Source organism: Acipenser ruthenus, chromosome 43, assembly GCF_902713425.1.
Source record: "Acipenser ruthenus chromosome 43, fAciRut3.2 maternal haplotype, whole genome shotgun sequence".
Classification (NCBI taxonomy): Eukaryota; Metazoa; Chordata; class Actinopteri; order Acipenseriformes; family Acipenseridae; genus Acipenser; species Acipenser ruthenus.
Genome location: NC_081231.1, coordinates 3,079,496 through 3,105,895, shown reverse-complemented (window position 1 = coordinate 3,105,895; position 26,400 = coordinate 3,079,496). Strand labels below are relative to the sequence as shown.

General features: G+C 42.1%; 1 protein-coding gene across 4 annotated transcripts; it reads left to right on the top strand.

Moving 5' to 3' along the window:
- Positions 1-1,050: 1,050 nt before the first annotated feature.
- LOC117967733 (cdc42 effector protein 2-like) lies at positions 1,051-26,196 on the top strand. Of its 4 annotated transcripts, none has more exons than XM_059012003.1 (2): positions 1,051-1,275; positions 21,133-26,196. In XM_059012003.1, exon 2 carries the CDS (start codon positions 21,448-21,450, stop codon positions 22,189-22,191), a length of 744 nt encoding a protein of 247 aa, XP_058867986.1. In that variant the 5' UTR covers positions 1,051-1,275; positions 21,133-21,447; the 3' UTR covers positions 22,192-26,196. The 4 variants fall into 4 exon arrangements, with proteins under 4 accessions (XP_058867986.1, XP_058867988.1, XP_034770952.1 ...); XM_059012005.1 differs by having other exon boundaries at positions 21,130-26,196; XM_034915061.2 differs by lacking the exon at positions 1,051-1,275 and adding an exon at positions 9,561-9,800.
- The last annotated feature ends 204 nt before the right edge of the window (positions 26,197-26,400 follow it).

The window sequence follows — 26,400 nt, the reverse complement described above, 5'->3', positions numbered from 1 at the left end:
CTGTTGACGGACATGCTTTCAGCCAGTAACATGCTTTGACCCGAAGACACTGCTGAGGTGAAACGACCCAGGAAGTGCATACATATCTTGCCCCTGTGACGTCACAGACCCTTCCACTTTCCCTGATTGTTGCCGAGTAGTTGCACAAAATTGCACACTGCAGGTCACGTGAGCACAGTGGCGTTGGAACTAGGGGTGCGGCAGCACCCCTGGCTTTGCATGGCTTCCGTCATATACAGGGGTTACAGTTTTGTTCAATGGCTTTCAGGACCCCCACTATAAAAAGTGTTCCAGCGCCTCTGCATGACCATATAGATTTAAATACATTGCAGACTTTGGGATTTTTAAATTACTTGCCCAATGAGGAATCCACCCTACAGATTCATATTATACATGTTAGACAAAACTCAAACTACTGGCAACCTTGACTTCTTCCTGCCTCTAAAGTGGCAAACGTCTGCACACAAATAAACACTGAAAATAACATGTCAGTAACATACACACCTCGCCACGCTGTACAGTCAGAATTAGAGCCAACAGTATGGGAAAAATATGATGATCCTGACAGATCAACAGAGTGCACCGAATAGAATAGAAAAATAAACAGTTTAATGAAAATTGGATCAGTGGTATTTCAGACCTAGATGTCATTAGGCAAGCAGTGAGGTGTCAGTATCAGGGTATATTAAAATGACTGATTTACAGTGGAATAGTCTTCTCAAGATGCATGTAGAAATCTAAATTTGACACACAGAAGGACAGATGCGCTGGCAGAGACACCTCCGTACACCCCCGCAACCCGACACTCAATAACTTTACAGCATGTCTTCATCAAATCTGATTTCAGTTGGTTTTGGAGTGCACAGACACGGTATCTACTTCGATCTATCTAAACCCAGAATATAAATCTTGCAAGATAATCGCAATAGAAAACGACATACGGACAGGCAGACGCCTTCACTGTCTCTAGGTGATAATAACAATTTAGTCATCCCCGGAGCCCAGCATTAGCAGTACTGTTGAAACGCACCGGTGAAGCGTTACTGGCCAGTCAGTGTGTGTAAACACGACCGCTGCCTGCTGCTCAAACAGAGGGTATTGATCCCCGGAGCACACGATCCCATCCCCTCTTCCACAGATTCTTAACAATGGCTTGTTTCCAGGCAACACTTTAAATGGGTTTGGAGGAGAGGCAGAGCGGGTGACGCAATGCACTCAGAATATTCAAACCGCGTCCCCAGATCCGTGTGTGAGACGACAGCTGGGATACGGACGGTGAGATGCGTTCATTTATTAATAAACTCGCGTTTTGTTTGGTGGTTTGGGGGAATGTTTTCTGCCAGTATTTTACTCTGTGTCACGTGTGTGTGCGTGTTAGTTTTAAGTAAAGAGGTAGTTTAGTGAGAATGATTAAAGTGTTTGAGGTAAGCGTATATCTGCGCACTACACCTAATGCGTGCCAACAATTATTAAGCAATTACCTATTGTATTCTTACAGAAAGTTTGGACGGTTCAAAATAGTAAAAAATGAACTGCAACGTTTTGCTATAAAATGAACAAGAAACTGCGGTAAAACTGCGGACGCTGTGCAAATACTTGCAGTTTAATGCGCAAATAAAGCAGGAGCAGTTAAATACTGTACATGGAATTAAATAGCCTACATTCTGAGCTAGTTTATTGTTACAGCTAGAGTAAGCTTCATTTCAGGCTTGAAAAAATATGTTGCAAACTTAGCTCAGGTTAGCTTACCATAGCACACATTACATTACAAATAAGTTCTACCCTGTAAGCTGCACATTTCTAGCTGGTTTGCTTCCAGAACTGGAACGCTGCGTTTAGAGAGGAGAGCTTCCTGCCCAGGGGCTTGTGGGCTCTGAGGGATAAACTTCAGTAGAAGGGTTACAAGTGAAAGCACTCCCAGTGGAAGGACTGCATTTCCAACCCTTAAACCTGGTCCTTGCATTTATAACCAAGGTGGGCATTTCGTTTGTAAAGAGGTCATTCCACCTATAAACATGGTCATTCTCTTATAATATGGTCTTCCACTTTCCACCATTCCAACCACAGCCCATCCGTGTCCACCATATTTGTATATCCGTGGTTCGTGGTGCAGTTCACTGTATTTTGTATTTCCGTGGTTCGTGGTGCAGTTCACTGTATTTTGTATTTCCGTGGTTCGTGGTGCAGTTCACTGTATTTTGTATTTCCGTGGTTCGTGGTGCAGTTCACTGTATTTTGTATTTCCGTGGTTCGTGGTGCAGTTCACTGTATTTTGTATTTCCGTGGTTCGTGGTGCAGTTCTCTGTATTTTGTATTTCCGTGGTTCGTGGTGCAGTTCTCTGTATTGTGTATTTCCGTGGTTCGTGGTGCAGTTCACTGTATTGTGTATTTCCGTGGTTCGTGGTGCAGTTCTCTGTATTTTGTATTTCCGTGGTTCGTGGTGCAGTTCACTGTATTTTGTATTTCCGTGGTTCGTGGTGCAGTTCACTGTATTGTGTATTTCCGTGGTTCGTGGTGCAGTTCACTGTATTGTGTATTTCCGTGGTTCGTGGTGCAGTTCACTGTATTGTGTATTTCCGTGGTTCGTGGTGCAGTTCACTGTATTTTGTATTTCCGTGGTTCGTGGTGCAGTTCACTGTATTTTGTATTTCCGTGGTTCGTGGTGCAGTTCACTGTATTTTGTATTTCCGTGGTTCGTGGTGCAGTTCTCTGTATTTTGTATTTCCGTGGTTCGTGGTGCAGTTCTCTGTATTTTGTATTTCCGTGGTTCGTGGTGCAGTTCACTGTATTGTGTATTTCCGTGGTTCGTGGTGCAGTTCACTGTATTGTGTATTTCCGTGGTTCGTGGTGCAGTTCACTGTATTTTGTATTTCCGTGGTTCGTGGTGCAGTTCACTGTATTGTGTATTTCCGTGGTTCGTGGTGCAGTTCACTGTATTGTGTATTTCCGTGGTTCGTGGTGCAGTTCACTGTATTTTGCATTTCCGTGGTTCGTGGTGCAGTTCTCTGTATTTTGTATTTCCGTGGTTCGTGGTGCAGTTCTCTGTATTTTGTATTTCCGTGGTTCGTGGTGCAGTTCACTGTATTTTGTATTTCCGTGGTTCGTGGTGCAGTTCACTGTATTGTGTATTTCCGTGGTTCGTGGTGCAGTTCACTGTATTTTGTATTTCCGTGGTTCGTGGTGCAGTTCACTGTATTGTGTATTTCCGTGGTTCGTGGTGCAGTTCACTGTATTTTGTATTTCCGTGGTTCGTGGTGCAGTTCACTGTATTTTGTATTTCCGTGGTTCGTGGTGCAGTTCACTGTATTGTGTATTTCCGTGGTTCGTGGTGCAGTTCACTGTATTGTGTATTTCCGTGGTTCGTGGTGCAGTTCACTGTATTTTGTATTTCCATGGTTCGTGGTGCAGTTCATTGTATTTTGTGTCCACACATTTTAGACCATCTACAAAAAGGCTGTAGAAGGATTGTTGGAAAGGAACTTAATCATTTTTAATAACTTTCTTAGAGTTCAATGAATTGAATGACTTTCAGGCCTAATCCTCTAATCCTTATTCTCTGAAGGACTTGTAGTCCAGCTGACTTTGTGCAGTCTGTCTGATTTGATCTCCAGAGTTGTTAGAAATACTAAAATACACTTTGTAAATTCAGTCACACACATTTGATTAGAAGTTTTTCTCAGTGTCTTCAATGTTGAGTTTTGGTTCACATTGATGTGGACTCCATACCCGCCCAGTTAGTAAAGTGTGAAGGATCTCTTAAAGTAATCATAGCTAGCAAAACAGGTCATAAAATGCCTCCGTCCTGCACATCTGTTCCGGGTCTCAAATGTGCAGTTTTGAAAGAAACACATGTTTTAGCAAACCTGTCCTCATTTCAGCACCTGGTATCTGGTAGCTATGCTTTTAGACTGTCTTTATTTTTCGGAGGGTGACATTTTCCCCTCCCATTGACTGGCTTCTTTCCTGTCAATAACCAATCATCTGCTTCCCCTATTGACTGACATGCTTTCAGCCAGTAACATGCTTTGACCTAGAAGACGCTGCTGAGGTGAGATGAGAGGTTCCTATAGCAGTACCAGATATCAGGGTTTAAAATGAAACGCGTGCGTGCGATAGCATGTGTTTCTGTTAACACTGCACATCTGAGACCTATGTAGCCGATGGAAATGCTAATGGGCAAATTGGCTCATTTTAAGGTTCCTGTTTTGCATCTGTTTTTTGAATGTGAGTGCAATCTTACACAATATCTTCTTTTAATACCTCTGTCCTAATGCTAAACACCATGCTGAAGCTGTTTACAGAGGGGGCCGCGCAGGGTGGAGAGCAGTGTTTCCCATCAGAAAGCCAGCCCCCTCCCCTTGCTTGAAGGTTTTTGGCTCAGTTTTTGTGGGAGTGACTTGGGGGGCGGTTGTGGTATTTTCACAACCAGCCAGTTCCGAGGAGCAATCTTTATTACTGTTTAAACAATTAGCATCTGGAGTTTATTTAGAATGAAGGCTGTAGTGCAATGAAAAAAAAACTGGCTGATGCAAAGACATGCTGGTCTAGTGCCAGAAAAAGGCTCTGGCCAATTAATTAGGAACTCTAGGGTCTGGGCGCATTCCAAAATTCAACCATGAGCTGAAACAACATTTAAAGGGACGTCAATCTGTAAACTTGCTGTGCACTTCCTTCCATTTACTCTGTGCAGGTACAAACATGTATTTTCATTTGCTAAGAAGACAGGCAGAAATAACTGTATCTATTTGGCCTAGAATAAAGAAGAATTAGGAGGGACTTGATTGAAGTCTTTAAAATCATAAAAGGAGTTAACAGAGTTAACCCGAACCAGGACCAGAGGACACAGTTGGCTATTAAGTGGAGATAGACTCAGGACAGAGGGAAGGAGACGCTTCTTCACACAGAGAGTGGTGAGGGGATGGAATGGGTTACCTAGTCATGTTGTTGAGGCAGAATCACTGAGATCCTTTAAGACCCGACTTGACAAAGTTCTGAGATCAATCAGCTGCTAGGAACCGGATGAGCACTGATGGACTGAATGGCCTCCTCTCGCTTGTGAATTTTCTTCTGCTCTTGTGTTCTTAGGAAAGCTCAGTTTCATGTCTTACTCTCAGATAGTCTGTTTTTCTTCCTTGGTCTTTTCCTCTCCGCAGTGGGGTCAGTGCGTGTCAGGGGAAGCAGCTGGCTGGTTAATGCCAGAAGAGCATTTTCACCGTCCCACAAAACACACACACACAAATTAAATATCACTTTTAGGATTTTGCTTTTAAACAATGAACACAATCAGTTAGTGATTTAATAATAATTTTTGCTTCATGAAATCAAATAAAGGAAATGTGATTCAATCCAAGCATACTTGCCAAACTGAACCCATGTCATTGCTGTGAATGACACATGGCAAAACAAAACCAATAATTAAACTACAAAGACTACGTCAGACTTCACGCACCAGGCCATACCTTTGATTATGAGGTGCAGCATTTCAGTATCTTTAGGTTTCGGTTTCAATTACTGGAATTACTATGATTTTAAAGTGCAGCATTACTGGAGAGCAGACTGCATTGGTTCACATAACCAAGAATGCTTACCGACCCAAAAGAAAACTTTTTTTTTTCTGAGTACATTATTATTGTTATTATTATTATTATTATTATTATTATTATTATTATTTATTTCTTAGCAGACATTACATTCTAAAACGTATTTTTTACATTCAAACTAGGTAATCATAGATTGATCCCCTGGGGGCCTGTTACATATAACACAGTTTAACGGTTTTTGTAATTTATGTTAAATATTCTTTAGAGCTGGCGGTCAAGCTTTTCTGTGCTCCTACTGCAGACAAAGACAATGTAATAGTATTGTTGCATTCATTTAAGTAGGTTTGTCACTGTGTGTGACTGAGGGGTTGTGAATTAAAAGGATTTGTGTACTCTGTATATATTTTTGCTTTGAGGTTTAGAGTTACACATTTAAAAAAAAAAAAGATGTAATTTGTGTGTGCAAGACTTCCACAGTTTAGAGCAGGGGTGTCAAACTCCAGTCCTCGAGGGCCGCAGGGTCTTCTGGTTTTCATTCCAACTTAAGCTCTCAATTAACTTAATTGATCTAATTATTTGTTTAATTGGACATATTTAATATTTTTCAAGGTCTTTTACAGTTGATGATTTAAAATATGCACTTGATTCAAGGTACACGGCCTATGAAACATTCTGAGGCCTGGAGAGAAGTGTTAAAGCTGCCCAATTAATCAAATAATTAGACCAATTAAGTAATTGAGAGCTCGGGTGGAATGAAAGCCAGAAGACACTGCGGCCCTCCAGGAACTGAGTTTGACACCCCTGGTTTAGAGTTTTCAGGGCTCTGCGTGGCTCCCGAGAAATTTAAGTTTTTCTAGCAACAGAACGTTGTGACAAAAGAAGACAAAAGTACTTGTGTAACGATAAAGCTTGTTGTCCCTCACACAAATCTTGTTTTCCCGGGCGTCGGGCGATATTATCTGCACACCCCTAATCGGGTGATGCAAAACGTTTGGCCACAGATGTCTTTAATTAGGTCATGTTTATATCAGTAAGCACCATCAACCTCTAGTTCATTTCCAGCAAAACTAAAAAGGAAATATAAAAGCTAAGAGAATGACATTTGAAGCAACTCATTAACATGTAGAGAATGATCTTGATGGATAAGCCAGGACCTGTTTAAATATTCAGATCACATCAGGTCCAAGCAAGGAAACCCAAGGCTTTACCATCCAGCTTCTTACCCCTATTGTCATTAGCGATAGAGAACTCAATGACCAGCGTTTCAACTGGAACTCTTTCAAAGAAGCGTTTGTCATGGGATGCTCTCTTTTAGTGTGAGACATGCACAGTCTGCAGTATTAAGATGTGGCTGTTGCAGGTTGTGATTAGTGGTGTACTGACTCATTGTGATGCTGTCTTCACACGATCATGCATCGAAATAGAGGTGTGTGTATTGTGATACAAGAGCACAGCATAGCTTGTTGTAGGACAGCAGAGAATACAGCAGGTGTCTTTCCTTCATTTGTCTTTTTACAAAACAGCCCATCATGATCATTTGATCTCGCATCAAGTAGAGCATCACGTGTTCTGAGTCAGGACCTGCATGTGGTGATTGTATAAGAACATAAGAACATAAAGTTTACAAACGAGAGGAGGTCATTCAGCCCATCTTGCTCGTTTGGTTGTTAGTAGCTTATTGATCCCAGAATCTCATCAAGCAGCTTCTTGAAGGATCCCAGGGTGTCCGCTTCAACAACATTACTGGGGAGTTGGTTCCAGACCCTCACAATTCTCTGTGTAAAAAAGTGCCTCCTATTTTCTGTTCTGAATGCCCCTTTATCTAATCTCCATTTGTGACCCCTGGTCCTTGTTTCTTTTTTCAGGTCAAAAAAGTCCCCTGGGTCGATATTTTCAATACCTTTTTATGATTTTGAATGTTTGAATCAGATCGCCGCGTCGTCTTTGTTCAAGACTGAATAGATTCAATTCTTTTAGCCTGTCTGCATACGACATGCCTTTTAAACCCGGGATAATTCTGGTCGCTGGTTGCTGTATGTAGTGTGTGGTTCTGACGGGGCCTGACTAATAATACTGTATAGCAGACAGTGAGCATGTTGTGCTGCACTGTGTCTGGCAGTGATAGAGGGGGTGTGTCTGTCGAGGTGTGAGTCAGTCAGTCAGAGCTCTGCAGGAATTTCCAGCGAAGAGGAAGCAAGACTGGCTTAGGCCCCTCCCACTCTGGAACAAAGCAAAACTCTGGCCCTGGAATTCTGGGAATGGGTTCTTGAAAAGCTGGTCTATTTGAACCCTTTCACCTCCGGGGATTCTGTGTTTATACCACATGCATCATCAGGTCCTCATTCAAACAATGGGGACCCTTAAGTGATGACTGTCTCTTCCATCTGTCGCCAGATTTCATTTGGCTGTAATTCAATAAACTCTATCTGTGCTGGTATTTTGAACCTGTCAGGTACTGTGCAGTTATTATGAGGACCCTTGGTGTGTGTGTGTGCTCAGTTTTTAAGAAGTTTAAAGATTCAAATCATGAGCTCTTGAAGTTCAACTGTAAGAACTAATTTCAAAGCTTGTAGATTTTTTTTTTGTTTTGTTTGTGGAATCAGGCCCACCGAGAGGGCAGGGAGGATGGGGAAATTTCCCTGGGGCCCAACGCCCCGAAGGGGGCCCCAACGCCCCAAAGGGGGGCCCTGATGAAGGGGGAACTTTTTTTTTTTTTTTTTTTTTTAAATATATATAAAATATTTTAAAACAACTAGCCCTGCACAAGACTCTTTGTTCCCACCACCTCTTTAAAAAGAAAAACTGCCGTACTGCACACCGAGCCGATGTGCTTCTGTTGTGTAATGATTGTGTATCCAGGTGCTGTCAAACACTTCCTTTCACACAATGATTTGAACTTTCGCATTTCATATTTTACTACACCAACAAGCTGAAAAAAAAACGTTAAAAGAACCACAATATATGCACAATATTTACCACAGTATGAATTATTCTATTAAAATCTATAATTTGCTCAAAACAACGTGGTGCAGCAGTTTGTTAGAAAAATGGTATCGTGTAAAATAAATAAAGTACTTTCTTCAGCTGGTGGTAAACACAATTAGAGAATGATCGGATATATTGCTTAAAATACAAATTTACCAATACAGGCTATTGGTTAAGAGCAGAGATGAGTGGTTTATTTTTGGCACGGGATAAATAAAATAGTGTATAGCAACACCATTAAAATGTAGTTTATGCTAAAAACGTATGTTAATTGATGTTAAGTAAGCTTCCGATTTAATGACTATTACACATGGAGTTTGTACAAAAGAAATATTTATTCACTTACCTAAAAAAAATGTTTGAATACAGTAAATAACTTAAACATAACTACTTTGAGAAAAAGTAAACTATCCTGCTGCAGATTTTAATTGAGATATTGAAGCTTCTAGGCGTCGCTGACAGTTTCCTTCAAACCCATTATCAAAATACTGTATCGGTTGAAATGATCTTCCTCAGACACTGCTAAGATTGCAAGTATCATTGCTTTGTTTATAAGCTTGGTTTAGACTACAGTATACTACAAAGTCGGATGAATGTAATACCATGGGGGGGGGGGGGCAGCGGGACATACCAATCCCTCCCCGGGGCCCATGACGGCTCTCGGCGGCCCTGGTAACTAAAACCCAATAAAAGGGTTTAAATCATTCATAAGAGGGACTGGTCTGAAGGAAGGCTGGGGCAGGTCACTGAGAATATAGAGAGGAGAGTGAGTGAGTGAGTTCAGGAGCTGTTCTACAGTTATAGACATGTGTAATATAGCTTAGACCCTTATAAAAGTTTACCACGCTACATTTTGCAGTTTTCATGCGTTTTCCAATGGTTATACTCTGCATTTACCATAGATCTAGTCTGGCTTACGTACAGCGGGCTGCAGCAGTAGTGAGCACAGACCCACTCCTGATCCGGAGCTCCAGCTCCTGGTTTTGAGACTTGCCAGCTCAGCTGGCTGCAGTAGCAATGAGCTCACTCCTCCTGATCACATGGGTGACAGGGCTTTCAAAGTACAGCTCGACTCGGCATATCAGCACTCCACTACAGAGCACTCTGGTGTCGAGAGAAGAGCAAGCCTTTCAGAGGGGCTGACCGGGGTATCAACCAGAGGGCAATTCACAGCACCCCCTGCAATCTACCCAGGAGTGCAGGGAATATACACCAGAGAGCCAAACCACGACTGTGCCTTTTCTTCTCTTAGAGAGCCGAGGAGAACCCGGATCAGTAAGTACTGCTCCCGGCTGTAATGTGCTGCACTGTGGATTACATTACAGAGATTCAATGTGCTGTACTGTGGATTACATTACAGAGATTCAATCTGCTGTACTGTGGATTACATTACAGGGATTCAATGTGCTGTACTGTGGATTAGATTACAGAGATTTATTTTCTAGCTGTCTGTTCAAAACAAGCCAGGCTAAAAATACTTGCTTTAAGACTTGCTGATGGTAAAACTTGAGAAACTTCGGTCAAGCAGACCAGTGTTTCAGCTTAGTGCCTTCACATTGAAGAAACTGAATCAAGCAGACAAACATTTCAGATCGTGCCTTCATCAGTGTCATTGAGATGAAACTAGAAGAAACTGAATCAAGCAGACACAGATTTCAGATAGTGCCTTCATCAGTGTCACTGAGATGAAACTAGAAGAAACTGAATCAAGCAGACACAGATTTCAGATAGTGCCTTCATCAGTGTCATTGAGGTGAAACTAGAAGAAACTGAATCAAGCAGACACAGATTTCAGATAGTGCCTTCATCAGTGTCACTGAGATGAAACTAGAAACTAGACACAGATTTCATATTATTTGTTGATAAAACAAAGTACATGAAGTTCAGTCTTGTTTTCCTTTTTTTTGGTTTCTTATTTTTTTCACTAAACAGTATGACCATATTGCTTAAAATGGGGGAAAAAACCCAAGCTGTATTGAAGTGTATTTTGTAATTGTGCTTGCGCAATCCTGTGTATTTTACCAGTGAACACACAAGATTGATCATCACAAAGTCTTGGGCTGCCAGACCTCTCCAATGTAACAAGGACTTCTCCTTCTCCAACGTCTCCAGTGTTTTTCTGTCAGTTGCACAGTCGACTGTATTTTAAATTGTTTCGTATCATTAGTGATTTTTTAGAATTCCATATGCACAATGGCCTTTTATTTAATAACATTACTACAGCAATACTGTTACATGAACTAATACTACAGCAATACTGTTACATGAACTAATACTACAGCAATACTGTTACATGAACTAATACTACAGCAATACTGTTACATGAATTAATACTACAGCAGTACTGTTACATGAATTAATACTACAGCAATACTGTTACATGAATTAATACTACAGCAATACTGTTACATGAATTAATACTACAGCAATACTGTTACATGAATTAATACTACAGCAATACTGTTACATGAATTAATACTACAGCAATACTGTTACATGAACTAATACTGCAGCAATATTGTTACATGAGTTAACACTGCAGCAATACTGTTACATGAATTAAAACTACAGCAATACTGTTACCTGAGTTAATACTACAGCACTACTGTTACTGCCCTACGATTCAGTGTGAGTGAAGGTGCTGCTATAAAGAGTAACTGTACAATGATCACTGTGCAATTATTTCATGCTTTTAAGTCCTTGAGAGAGATGAAGTTGAAACGTTTGCCATTCAGTTGTATCCACTGTGTTTAGTGTTATTACTACATGTACTCCTATTGAGTGTTTCAGAGTCCTGGGTTAATGCTAACGCTGCATCCAGCTATCTGAGTACTTTTGAAAAGCTGCAGGAACGATAGCAGCACTTTAGTTCCGTTTGAATCCCAGTGTAGGGCACTATTTTAAAAACACTTTTTAATTTGACCAAACTGGAACTTCTACAATTTACACAATAACCGTTGAGATCGAGTGGTCCTGAGTGAATCTTCGCCTCATCCTCCTGGGATGCTCCAGGTGTATCATCCTCCATGCTTCTTCATGCACTCTGAAGTGGAGTAAACGCTTTGATGAAATGGGCTCAGTTAAGTCAGCAGACACACGTTTTGGACGATGCCTTTTTCAGTGTCGGTTTGATCTCGAGTGTTTGTAGCAGCTCTGGGATGAGCCTCCTTTGTGTCTTTGTTGTTTGTCAGATACAGTCGCACTGTGCTGTAGGAGATTGCATTGTCAGATACGGTAGCACTGTGCTGTAGGAGATTGCATTGTCAGATACGGTAGCACTGTGCTGTAGGAGATTGCATTGTCAGATACGGTAGCACTGTGCTGTAGGAGATTGCATTGTCAGATTCGGTAGCACTGTGTTGTAGGAGATTGCATTGTCAGATACGGTAGCACTGTGCTGTAGGAGATTGCATTGTCAGATTCGGTAGCACTGTGTTGTAGGAGATTGCATTGTCAGATACGGTAGCACTGTGCTGTAGGAGATTGCATTGTCAGATTCGGTAGCACTGTGTTGTAGGAGATTGCATTGTCAGATACGGTAGCACTGTGCTGTAGGAGATTGCATTGTCAGATACAGTCGCACTGTGCTGTAGGAGATTGCATTGTCAGATATGGTAGCACTGTGCTGTAGGAGATTGCATTGTCAGATACAGTCGCACTGTGCTGTAGGAGATTGCATTGTCAGATATGGTAGCACTGTGCTGTAGGAGATTGCATTGTCAGATATGGTAGCACTGTGCTGTAGGAGATTGCATTGTCAGATACGGTCGCACTGTGCTGTAGGAGATTGCATTGTCAGATACGGTAGCACTGTGCTGTAGGAGATTGGATATATTTGATTAATCGGATTAGTCTTGAATCAGCGCACAGGAACAGTGCTCACATTGTAGTCCGTCTGCCCACTTCTTTCCAGTACCTCAGAAACTGGTTTCCCTGAACAAACCCCCATCCACTGCAGACTGTGAGCACTCAGATATGAGCTGGATCTCAGTCGAGGAAAACAAGGATCTCAAACTCATTAGACTGCATTACCCCTTTTCTCCTGTAGATTCCTTGCATGTATTTTATACTCCAGTAGAAAACTCCACGGCAGCTGTAAAGATGAGACGTTTCTGCTGCTTCCTGGTCCCTACACGCTTGTTTATCTTCTAGTTCAAACTCCCTCCAATGGTTGAGCTGCACTCGGACCGTGTGACCTACAGCACAAGGGCCTTTATTTACAGGGTTGATTTTGAAATATCTTCATATACTAAAAACAACAGTGAGGAACCAAAAGATTCTCGGGAAAATAAAAGGAAATCAAACAGATCTATGAGTAGTCAAAACTTATTTACAAGCCATGCAAATTGTCCTGGAAAAAATACCTTTTTTCAACCTTTTTGTAAAGCTGTATTTCTGAAGCGAGGTGGTTTTAAAAATGGCCACTAGGGGTGCACAGCTGTTAATTGTGTCCCTTCTGCACGTGTGGCCGCTGTGAGTCAGTGTCTATGAAAAACAATTTTCAGAGGAGCTGGGATAGACCAGACATTACCAATAAGGTACTGGGTTTGCCATTAGTCACATATGAATAATGTACTGTGTTTATCTATTGCATTCGGTGGCAAAAATGACCCTGATGTTATTGGTAGGTATTGTTGAAGGAACCCAGAGCCTGTGTAAACTCTGCCTGAGTGTCAGGGCTATCCCAAATAATACGACTCCGTGGTTCAGAGTTCTGTTGTCTTTGAATGCCAGGTTGCTAGGTGACCGGAGTGGAATGGAATGAGGGAAGGGGCGTGGTTAGAACTGGGGTGTGGTCACAAAGGTGTCTCAAGGTGACATTGATTTTATGGAGTCTGTTTGAGTGTGAAGTTCAGACTGTAAAAATGACAATATCAATATTCAAACAAACAAACTCAATCAGGGAGGCTACATTACAGTGTTATTCATTGCAGTTTTAAGAGTTGTGCATTTCAAAAGGTCATGACCTTTCAGAGACGAACGCGTCACACTATACACTTGCTGGACAGTGCAGCTATTTGATCCTTAATTAAGGCTACGTTTAACATTGAAAGTAAAGCTCTTGTGGCAGAAGTTCGTGCTAATTCAAGCACATCCAATCAGGAGGTCTACCTGTTTTGCAACTAGAGGATTTGTTTAAAGGAACTTCATTTCCTAGGAAACAAACTGGAATCTTTTGTTTTCCAATTCATGCACAAACATGTTGAAATAAATTGCTGTTACAGTTGAATGTTTAGATTTTAAAAAAAGCACGGTTTGAATTTCTTTGTTCACTTAGAAAACACCTGTCAGTGTAGCATCTCCACTGTTTTTTATTTTTAATACAGTATTGTACACTTTAGTCCTGTGTGTGTGTCTGTGTGTGTGTGTGTGTCTGTGTGTCTGTGTGTGTGTGTGTCTGTGTGTCTGTGTGTGTGTCTGTGTGTGTGTGTGTGTGTGTGTGTGTGTGTGTGTAGGTGATATTTTAGTTCACAGTAAACATAAAAGAATAATTGACAAAATAAGTTCTACGAACATGTGCACCAGTAGATGTAAAGTGTGTGAATACATAGACAAAAGTAAAAATATAATTAAACATAAGAACACCACATATCCACTAAAAACTAATACCTTGTTGTTTATGGAATAGCCTGTGAAAAATGTGATGAAATCAAATATGTTGGAGAGACTGGAACTACTTTATATAAAATAATTCAGAACCACCTGTCATTAATTAGAAATAAGAAAATGAATGAACCAATAGTACAGCACTTCACCAGTCAGGGACATGACATAAATGATGTAAAGTTTGTAGTATTAGAACAGCTCAAATTAGACAATGCGACATATAGAAGAATAAAAGAAAGTAAATGGATAAATAGACTGAACACGATTATGCCAGCGGGACTCAACAGAAAAGAATGAACTAATTAACTTCAATAAATATAATATTTAAATAAATAAACAAAATTCATTCAAAAGTTGTGCATGCTGATGCGCTGGGGAGGCCAAATCAGACTGATCCTCAGAGCCAGCATTGCATGATATAATAAAAATATAAGTTTATATAAAGTAGTGTTAATTAGAATTAATACAGATTCAAAGATAGAAGTAAAAATGATGTCACAATATATAGAACACCATTACATCATGTAAGAATAAATCATGGATTTGAATGTAAACAATAACAAGTAGTTGTCATGCCGTCAAAAACCTATAAATACCTCCAATGTTTTGATTCACAGGCTCCCTTGAGAAAGATATGTGCAACATATCGAAACGCTGGGCAGCTGGCTCTTTGAGCTAATATATATATATATATATACAGTGCCTTGCAAAAGTATTCAGACCCCTGACCAATTCTCTCATATTACTGGATTACAAATGGTACATTGAAATTTCGTTCTGCTTGATGTTTTATTTTAAAACACTGAAACTCAAAATCAATTATTGTAAGGTGACATTGGTTTTATGTTGGGAAATATTTTTAAGAAAAATAAAAAACTGGCATTTCAAAAAATATTTCAAGCACGGGGTGCTTCGTCTTGGGAGAACTGCATACAAGAATCCTCTCCAGTGGACAACCACTGAAGACCTTTTAGTTAATATATGTTTAAAAATCTAGTCCTGCTATATATTAAATTTAACAAAAGCATCATTTCCTGGTGACGGCCTAGCACTTTTTGGCGGGCTGCTGTAGTGTCCCGTGGGCACATTTTGGGTTTGTGAGCACTGGTCCAGCACATGTGCTGTGATGTCATGTCATTGTACACCCTGAAGGTATTGGGATGACCCTGGAGAATCTGCTGATCCTTCAAACCGGATCTACGCAGGTAAGCTAACTCTCTGAAACCCGGCATTGAAACTCCATTTACACCCTGAAACCAGGCTGTAGAACTACTCTTCCACTGTCAAAGTGGGGCTGCAGTCAGAGAGCCAGTCTGCACCCACGTTTCAAAGATCACTTAATACCTGCATTGCTTATTTGTATTTCTTTACATTTTCACTCACACCTGAAGACGCTTGAGGTCTTGTAAACTTTGTAAATCACAGTCCATCTAATCAACAGGATCGGATCTTCAAATCTGTAATCACGTTTCGCTTGATAAACACAGAAACAATCTCTTTAAAAAAACAAATAAAACTCCAGTGTTTGTGGATTCGCTCCAGTGGGTGCCGAGTAGTATAATTAACTGAGGCCTTCATTCCAGGGTCTCTGTGTCCATCAGAGAGCTGCAACCCTTACCAGGCCTGAAGTCATGTGTACAAACCAAGGGGTTCAAAGAAAAGCACACTGCATGAATGGCAGTTCAATGACACACAGTATGGATTGTCCTTTTGTAGTTCTGCTGGTGTAGGACAGAAGATAAGGTCGTTTGTATTGGTTGCACTGTGTTTGAAACGTGTGTCTACACCTTTAAATGACGGGTTTGACTTCATGTACGCTTAAATTTGGACTATTAGGGCTTCTGTATATTGATTGGGGTCGACCTTTATGTAGGGTATAGAGGATGTGAGAAGCGAGAGAGAAGTGTGAGTGAGACTGTGATCAAGACTAAACCGCTGCACTGTTCGCTCTGCACTGCACACCTCCTCGTACCGTGTGCTGTCCCATGAAGCCTTCACTTAGTGTATCGACAATTAATAGACAAGCCTTACACTGGCTAGAATACAGAAAACAACTCGACATGTGCACAAAGCAATACACAGAGGAAGGTGGGGTGAGTGATATTCAGAAGAATCATTTTATTTAGAGTAATCCGGTACTTTCATCCATAATTCAGAGTGGTTCGATCAGGCCTGATTGCTGTCCCATTTGCCATTCAAATGATTGCCCTTGAAATACACTGATGCTGCGAACCACATTGCATCAGAATGGATCGTAATAGACCCAAGAAAAGTTTTAAACATATACGCTGACGCTCCGTTTCCTTCTGTGCTCTCTCGTGCGCTGCAAAAGAAACGTGCTAACCAAAAGTCAAAAAAAGGCATGAACTATGACAGAAATGACATCTCTGGTGGCTATAGTACTTTTACAGGAAGGATGCAAATATTTCAAGCAATATAAAATTGCAGTTTTTTAATGAAGAAAAGTACACTTGCCCTCGACAACTCCCAGCGCACGCTTTGTCCACTTTTAGAAAAGGCGATCATTTTGGACAGCCCTTCCTAAAGGAACTTTTATCAGTTGTTTTTGTATTATCTGTGGTATTTCAGTAACACTTTGGGTGTTGAAACCCCTGAGCCCCATGCAGGTAGAGACTGTATTAGGGCTGCTCTTTATTGATTGATTTTTGGAAAGTTGAGTTCAATGGAGGAGGTCGCTTGGCTCTCGGGACGAGTTTCTTCAGGGAATTCAAAGCTGCTGTTGATTTCATGTGCACAGCTGTGGTGTTAAAAATATGTTTTATTTTAAAAGCTTGTTGAAAATATCAGCCTGTTGGATGTTTCTAGTAAAGCGTTACGAGTCCAACTCCATTCGGAAGACAGGACGTCCCGTTTTCATTTTTTAGTTTTTCATCCCTGAGCTGCAGCAGAGCTTGAAGATGAAATCTGCAACCCATTTACAAACTGAACCCCTTTAATATCACTCCTGGTAATGTCACCCTCCTCTTAGTGTCACTACAGTGAAATATCCCTGTAATGTACTCTAATGGACAAGCGCCTGATAGAGTGTAAGTTCACTGACAACCGTTTCCACTAGATTTCTTTTTACAGCATAGAAAAAGGAAACGTGATTCACTGGGGCGCAGCTCTGAGTGAAATGCTTTGCTGATCTAGCCTGTGTTCCACTTGTCTGCAGTGAAACAGAATCTGAACTCAGAAACCAAATCAAACACAATATTGAGCAATTGCAATAAGAAAACAAATCTGAGAACTGGAAGCTGCTTTCTCTGTCACAGCTTTGTGTTCCAGAGAGAATTGCACTTTGCATTAACTGTTGATTGACAAGGCTTACTGCAGAAGGGCAAACACATGCGCAATATTTGCTTTAGGCTGTAAATGTTTCAAAATGTATTCTATGTTTGTTAAGCACAGTTTTTCCCACACCCACGGTTTACTATAACCTTCAAGGAATCATCCTTTCCATTGACACAGGATTTTTAACACTGCAATTAAAATAAGAGTCCCTTACAGGCTCTGTGCAGTTCATGCGTGTAACACATGATGCAGTTTATTTTCCAGTTCTTATCTGTAATTGTAAAATGTTTCGGGCCTTTTCAAAATAGCATAATAAACTTGCAAAGCTATGAGGAAATACCTGTTTACCCTTAGAATCTGCAGACTACTGCCTTGTAGCTATAACTCCCATACATCTTTATTGCAGCTCCACTGGCTACACAGGTCTGTGCATGTCGTAGCAAGCATTCTCATTGTGAACACCCAGCACAGCGCTGAAGAAATCTCTGTTTGCAAGCATTATCTTTTGGAAGTCTGCACTGCACTGCCTGGTCATTCCACCCCAGCAGGGTCTTCGAGGTCAAAGCTTATTATGGACTGAGAGAGTGTCAGTCAAAGAAGTTATTTTAAGCAATGTTGTTATACACTGTATCTCAAAACCAATCTGTAACCAAACAGCCAGCTCCAGGGCAATAGCAGGGAGGCAGTGCCCCTGAGGTTACACAGTGAAGTGCAGCTGCCTGCTGGACTGCGTGCAATAGGTTCAGTACATCTGGATTAGAATCAGTATACATCTCCCACCTTGCTCCCACTGCGAAACCTGGAGAAGGCACTTTAAATAATGTGAATAGGTACCAAGCAATTGCTAGTTAACTCCAATAATGAAACCTAAGAGAGTCAGCTCAGCAGTCTTTCTTAATCTGTATCGATACGTACAGCAGCTGGATTATTGTCCTCTGCCTGCTGCAGGTATAATTGCAACTTGTATTGTTCTTTTGTATCTCATGTATGTGCTGCCTCAGACATCAGTTATATTACCATATTCAATGACAAAGCATTGGAACTGCCTTTGAAAGCCAGAGCACAATACAAACTGGCCCCTGTTCTGCAAATACAGAGACATGCAAACTAGCACCAGAGCCAGTGCTCTCTTATGCAAAGCAAAATGGAGAAGGCTCTTTGTATCCAACAGGATGACTGTGTCTTATTATAGCATTATAATAAAACATAATTAGACTGTGTCTAATTATTGTATTTCTTGCTCTCATTGTATTACTTGTATTGTAACACTTGAAATGTATTTGCTTACGATTGTAAGTCGCCCTGGATAAGGGCGTCTGCTAAGAAATAAATAATAAGAAGAAATAAATAATAATATAGCAGAGATTTCACATGGATGCAAGAATGCTCATCCGTATTCATCTTCTTCCCATTATTAACATATTCTGGCATTCCAGAATTCCATGTTTAATCCTATAATTGCACCTCTCCGGTTTTGTGGATTTAGGAAGAGAACCAGTGCCTGTAGCTCAGTCTGTGTGTGCAGGGCCAGTGCCTGTAGCTCAGTCTGTGTGTGCAGGGCCAGTGCCTGTAGCTCAGTCTGTGTGTGCAGGGCCGGTGCCTGTAGCTCAGTCTGTGTGTGCAGGGCCGGTGCCTGTAGCTCAGTCTGTGTGTGCAGGGCCAGTGCCTGTAGCTCAGTCTGTGTGTGCAGGGCCAGTGTCTTTAGCTCAGTCTGTGTGTGCAGGGCCGGTGTCTTTAGCTCAGTCTGTGTGTGCAGGGCCAGTGCTAGCTCAGTCTGTGTGTGCAGGGCCAGTGTCGCTAGCTCAGTCTGTGTGTGCAGGGCCAGTGCTAGCTCAGTCTGTGTGTGCAGGGCCAAATGTCTTTAGCTCAGTCTGTGTGTGCAGGGCCAGTGTCTTTAACTCAGTCTGTGTGTGCAGGGGAATATTTTCTGTACAGAATCGAGGATTTCAAACCCATTTCCTTCCCTCTCATTACCATTACAGCGTTCCCACAAGCCCCCTCTGGTTTTGCTGTTGTCGTTTTCCAGGCTCTTTTTATTTTCACTGTGACTCTGCCAGAGCTCAGCAGAGCTGCATTTCCACTGCTGAACCCCATTCCACACAACCCCCTCCCCTCCCTCTGCGTTGGGTAAAATAGGTTCATAATGCCCCACCCACTTCTGTATTGATGCAGCTGGGTTTTTTTTACTGTCCCTTTACCTTTCTGTGGCATTTGCGATCTTTCGGAGTGGTCCTTGTGGTAGCTCCTCACACGTGATTTATAATTGAATAAACTCGGCACCCATGTGTGACTGCAGCACATTGCTGTCTGGGTGAGAAATATCTGAGCTTCAGTTTTTGGTATGGACTCTCGGGGGATGTCCTGTTTCGCTGAGCTGTGTGGAATTGGACACACAGGGCAGGAGGCCTTTCCAGTGCACTTTCAATATGGAGTTTAATTCGGGTGCTTCTATATTACACAAGGCAGTAAGTTTGCACAGCAATTTTGCAGTTGCTATGCAAACTTACTGCTTATGCAAACTTAATGTATAGTATAACTATGCTTTCCCCATAGTTATCCTATACATCTATCATACTTTACCATGGTTTACCATACTCCTCTGGGCTTTGCCACGCTTTTACTGTGCGTCTCAGCTTTGTGGTTCATATTAAGTTTACACTTTGTGGGCGTCTCGGCTTTGTTTCGTGGTCATCTGTTCCAAAATGCACCTTTTGTTTATTGTGATTTTCATTGAAAAGGGAAAAGCTTGATGGAGAGAATACCTTTAAGTGGCTGAGATAGACGGCCGATTGGGGTGTCGTGTGTGTCTGATCTCTCCATAGGGGCAGGTGTGTGCGTGTGCGTGCGTGCGTGCATGTGTGTGCGTGTGTTTGTGTGTGTGTGTGTGTACAGTGGCTGGCAGATGGCCAGAGAGGATAAGCGAAGGTGTCTCTGTGCTGCACAGGTGTACAGTGGCTGGCAGTTTGACCTCAAGCAGGCAGCTGCAGCTCACACACAGGGAGGGATTGATATGTAAAGCACAGGCGCCTGTTACACCTTCCCCGCGGGTCATTTATTGTCTGTTTTGTAACAGGTAACGGTCGCATTGGAAGACATTTTAAGAAAGGTGCCAAATATGTGTTGCATTGTTCAACATTAGAATGAACATGTCCGGTATTGAAGCAGAGGCCTCATCTTGTGCTAACCAAGGCTTTAACATCGATGTCCCTTTCCCTTATTTTAACACGACCCTTATAACAGTTCTTTGTTTTTATAAGTCTAGAAATAAAAAGCGTGTTCATATTAAACTCAACATTGGAAAAACATAACCTCTAAATTAAATTGACATACAAAAAAAGATGGATTATATTTGAGAAGTACAGTGTTGTAGAAATGAAGCTGGATTATATTTGAGAAGTACAGTGCTGTATAAATGAAGCTGGATTATATTTGAGAAGTACAGTGCTGTACAAACGTTAGTAAATCGACTCAAAGCCCATTAAGTGGAATAACCCCCCAGCAATGTGCGTGTTACACTGAGAAGGGTAACGCTGGCCTTGCGGAGGCCCTATTATGTGCTTCCTGTTCACTTCCACCTGAGAACATTGAGTTTTGCATATTGTATCGCCACCTGCATGTCGTGAAGCGTATTGTTGCACCCAAGTAATGGGAGATATAGAAGCCTACAGTATCGGGTAATCACATTTCTGTTTCTTTCCTTCAGCAGATTTGAAAGCCGTTTAGAAGAGGGTGGCTCTTTACTGGTCAGCAAACCAGACTGAATCTGTCTTTACACCACCTTCAATTAAACACCCTGCGCTTCTCAATCTGAGCGCCTGCCCTGAAACTCTCCAGAGCCCACGGGATTCCTGGAGTTGGATGGATGAAGGAAATCCAAACATATCAGCGCCTCATAAGAGTGAACCAACCCCTTTTTAGGACCTTTGGAAAGACTCGATAGATTAGTGAATCTTGTTCAAATCAAGCTGACGAACACAGCCTCCTCCCCGCCCCCGATCTGGACAGGCCTTAGATCAGAGAGATGTCCACCAAGGCCCCCATTTACCTGAAGCGCGGGAGCCGCCGAGGGAAGAAAGAGAAGCTCCGTGACATCCTGTCCTCGGATATGATCAGCCCTCCGCTGGGAGATTTCCGGCACACCATTCACATCGGCAGCAGCGGCGGCGAGAGCGATCTCTTTGGGGACCTGTCCTTCCTGCAGGGGAAATTCCACCTGCTCCCTGGGAAGCAGGGCCACAGTCTGTCCCAGCGCTGCAACCAGTACGGAACGCCCTTTGAATTCACCCGCACCGCCAGCGTCTGTGCACACCCGCCCCAGCGCGAGAACTCCTCCCCGCTCCTGAAGAACGCCCTCTCCCTGCCTGTGATAGGGGGCGTCCAGGCCCTCTCCCTGCCTGCAGCCCAGCAGGTCCCCCCTCCCAAACCACCTCGACTCCACCTGGAAGCCACCCAGCCTCCACCTCCCACCACCTTCCCCGTCCCTCTGCTGCCACAGTTCCCAACCCCTTCCCCAGACGAGAGCCCTTCTCCAATTGGAGAGCCCCGCAGCCCGGAGCAGAGACTAGCAGAGCCCCGAATCGGACTCACCCCTGAGGACACCCCTCTGGAGGAACCGTTCCTGTCCCACGCAGGCTCCCTGCTGTCCCTGCACCTGGATCTGGGTCCCTCCATCCTGGATGACGTTCTTCAGATTATGGATAAGCACCAAGTGAGCAGGATCAATGGGTCCCAGCTGCATGAATCCAGAGCGGAGATACTCAGCTGAGTATGACAGAGCCTGAATCCAGTACCCCGCACCACACCGACAGCAAGGGCTGCAGCAGGGGCACCACAAGACTAGTTCTGTTTTTTTTTTTTGGTTTTGTTTTTGGTTTTGCTGGTTTTCTATAAAATGCTGGAGGCATTTTTTTTTTCCCTCTTCTTCTATGGAACTGTACAGTGAATAAAAGTTAAGAGATGAATGTCGTGGTCCCAGATCTTAGACACACAAAAGCATTTGGTAGCAATCAAACTAAAGTGAACATCAGATTCAAATTTTGTTGCATGTATGTAAAATTAATATGGACCATGTATATTTTTGCCTAATAAATAACTGGCCCTTTTTTATACATGTATATAAATGATTTTTTTTATATGAAGCATATTGCAACAGATGCCTTAAACAAGTATTGGGACAGATGGATAAAAGCGAGCATTTGTTACTGCAGGACGACATCCTCTCTCATGCTTCTCAAACCCTAACAATCCCAGCACAGTGGAGGGTGCTCAATCAGTAGCCCTCACCATCAGGGTACAGCGCACTCGCACCCCTGGCTGGCTCATTACATATCTTGGTATCCCTGAATAGAGAGCTCCCCTCGTTTTCAGAATGCAGTTGAATTGCACAAGCACAGTCCGTGCCGTGGTACCCCAGGGCTGACCAACGCAGCACATGTGTTCATGTTACCCTAAACTGTGCTCCTGCAAGACGGAGCACTTCTGAATCTCCACTGTTTCTCCCAGTATCTCCAAGTACTTGTGGGATGCTGCCTGCAGTTTGACGTGACTTTGTTGCAGGCAGTAAAAAGAAAAGAAAGAGACTTATATTTCTTTATAGAACTAGTAAAAGCAGCTTTGGAGCCTGATACCCAGGATGAAGAGTCTCCCAGCTCTGAAGAGATTCAGACAGCTTTTGGATTCAGTTCTTGTTTTTGGTTGTGGACTGTGTTTCAATACTCAGCTCTATGATATTGTAATATTATAATCTATAGTATTATAATATTATAATCTATTTCTGATACAAAAGAGTAGAAACTTAAACAGATAATAATCAAGGCTTTACAAAGTGTTCCCTCTAGCATTTTATTTTGTGAAGCACCTTGAGACATTTTATTATCTATATGGGGCGCTATAGAAAAAATATTGATTGGTTGATTGATATAAACAAGCTGCTCTGCTGTTGCGCTGTGTGTTTCCAGACTTTTTATTTTCTCTTTGACTGCAGGGAGGAGGAATCCAGAGCACTGTGACATCATTTCCTGTCACTGGGGCCCCAGAGCACTTTGGCATCACTTCCTGTCACTGGGGGCAGCACACAGGAATATCCCCTAGAAAGTGTCCTGAGGGCATCAGATGATTCTTAATGGTTAGGTTTAGGGGTAGGTATTGGGTTTGAGGTTAGGTTTTAGGGCAGGGGTTGCTTAAGGTTAGGGTAGGGGTCGGGTTAGAGTCAGGATGGGTTGATTTCGTAGAGTTGCCGAGCTCAGGAAGTGAAAGGTGGGAGTGCTTGGCAAATGCCCTCGAATCATCTGATGCCCTCAGGACACTTTCTAGGGGATATTCCTTTAAGCTGTGACATCACTTCCTGTCACCAATGAACAGCATTTCTGAGTGCAGCATTCTGTCAATCACACTGGAGCCAAGCTGCCAGTCTTGGGGATGTCCATTGGGCATCAGGCTGTCTGTAGCTTTTATCTGTGGATCACCTCCCTTTCTATAGAGTTCTGTAGTTTTCTACACATCTCTAAAACTGGCAATCATTTTGTATACATTTAATATAGGATTTTTTAAAGGGTGAATAAGTCATTCTAATAAACAATAGTTTAACTCCTCCCCACGAGTCCAGCGGCGCCTCCCCAGCTGGGCCCTCTCCTCCAGGGTTCAGGAGCAGTGGAGTGTCCGCTGTCTGGAGAGACCGGCCTCATGGTGTGATGCTGCTCTCAGTCCTACAGCGTTGAAGCGATATCCCAATCGGATACTTCAAATTGGGTAAAAAATGATTTAAAGCAATGCTAATGGAAACCCAAGTACTTCCAACAGGCCTCTCGTTAGGGGTTCTGGTTATAGAGTGAAACCCCATCACACCTGCAAAACCCTGCAGTTAATAACTCTGACACATCTATTCATTCACATTATGTAGCGTTTATACATCAAGGATACTGTCTTAAATAAAGATCCTTCTTGTAAAAACAGGTATACTGTAATATATTACAATGTAAAGCGGCTGATTGTTTTATACAGTTTATTTGATCAAACAGGATGCCTTTCCCCGGATTCTGTGTGGAAGTACGCAATTAAAGCCTGGTTTTAAATCAGCTTTTTTTCGATCTAAATTTTGCCCAGTTTTTTTTTTAATTTTTATTTTTTTTACCTAACAGCTGTAAAAAATAGTGTAGCCTCCTCCTCGAAGTGAAAATGAAACCTGGAAACCCAATCAAGCATTGGAAAACAAGAAGGGAAAATGAGCGGTTATTACTGGCTTTACATACGTGTACGTTGATGAATAATAGTACTTCCTTTAGTACTTCCTGTACTAAACAATGAGAGATATCCATTCGCTTATTTTCTAACATGTTCTGATATCTGTATTTTCTATCTATCTAAAAAAAAAATAAGTTCTCAAAATTGTAAATTATTGATTTTGTCTTTCCTTGTTTTTTGTCTCATTTTGAATGTTGCAACGGGATTAAAGAAGCTTCAGTTGGAAGATAAGCTATCCTTAGTGTCCTTGACTTTTTATTTATTATGTGACCACTCATCCTGTTTTATTTTATTTTTTTTTCAACATTTTTTTCCTTGCATTAGAATTGCAGTGATTGAAAATGGGATCTTTTTGTTAAAGTTCTGATGCCACCTTTGAATGTAAACATCAACCTCTCTTTCCTACTCTCATCTGAAGAGACCTTTTGAGGTCTTGAAAGCTTGTGATTAATTGTTGTTTGGTTAGTCCAATAAAAGGCATCACATCTCCTTCTCTTTGATTATATATTAGAAACTCAACAGCGCTGGTCTAGAAAAGACTGCATCAGCGACCAAGATCAGTGGCTGCATTAAAGCTGTCTCGCTTATCTAGGGGCAGTGTTGAGTTATTATCTAGGGGCAGTGTTGAGTTATTATCTAGGGGCAGTGTTGAGTTATTATCTAGGGACAGTGTTGAGTTATTATCTAGGGGCAGTGTTGAGTTATTATCTAGGGACAGTGTTGAGTTATTATCTAGGGGCAGTGTTGAGTTATTGTCTAGGGGCAGTGTTGAGTTATTCCGCATGCTCAGCAATTCAGACAGCTAATCTCAAACCATTTTCAAACTCTAAAACTAAGGAAGACTCTTAATCCTTTTCAGTGGCTGTAATGAGAGCTCTCATTTTACTGGTCAGGTTCCTCGTTCAAATATAGGGACCCTTCTGCACTGACAGTCTGTCACACGATAACTGCCTTGATTTTCACCAAACTTCTCTGCCCTGCTCCTCAAACCACAGTTCCGGCGCGGTGGACGGTGCATTGTTGTCTTGGAAGTGGCCATCAGGGTTGAGCATTGTTGGGTGGACTTGATCCACAATGTTGCTTAAATAAACTACAGCAGCTTTCTAGTGCTGCAGGGATGTCCCGTCACATGATCAGCCTAATTTGCATATCTAATGTCAGCGATGGTGTTGAAATAGACTCAGGACAGAGGGAAAGACACTTCTTCACACAAAGAGTGCTGAGGGGATGGAATGGGTTACCTAGTCTTGTTGGTGAGGCAGAATCACTGAGATCCTTTAAGACCCAACTTGACAAAGTTTTGAGATCAATCAGCTGCTCCGAACCAGACACCACTGAGGGGCCGAATGATCCTCAAAACAGTAGGCAGGTAACTAAAGAGTTTCAGCTGTGATTGAATGCTGGTAGTTTTATTGCCTGATGTTTTTCTTTACAGGATTGTTTTGGTACAATGTGATTATTATTTTTATTACAGAGTAGAACAGCATAACCACATGATTTATCAACCAGACTCCCCCTCCCCCTCTTTCCATACAGATTGTGGATGTGTTGAGTGTGGATTGATTCAGCAGATCGATGTGTTGAGTGTGGATTGGTTTAGTAGATTGTGGATGTGTTGAGTGTGGATTGGTTTAGCAGATTGTGGATGTGTTGAGTGTGGATTGGTTTAGCATATTGTGCAGATAGCAGTGCTGTGGGCTGTACTGCCTGTCAGAGAGACTGGTTGGTATTTTGG

Coding starts and splice junctions, on each gene's coding strand:
- LOC117967733 (XM_059012003.1), top strand. CDS start 21,448: ATGTCCACCAAGGCCCCCATTTACCTGAAGCGCGGGAGCCGCCGAGGG.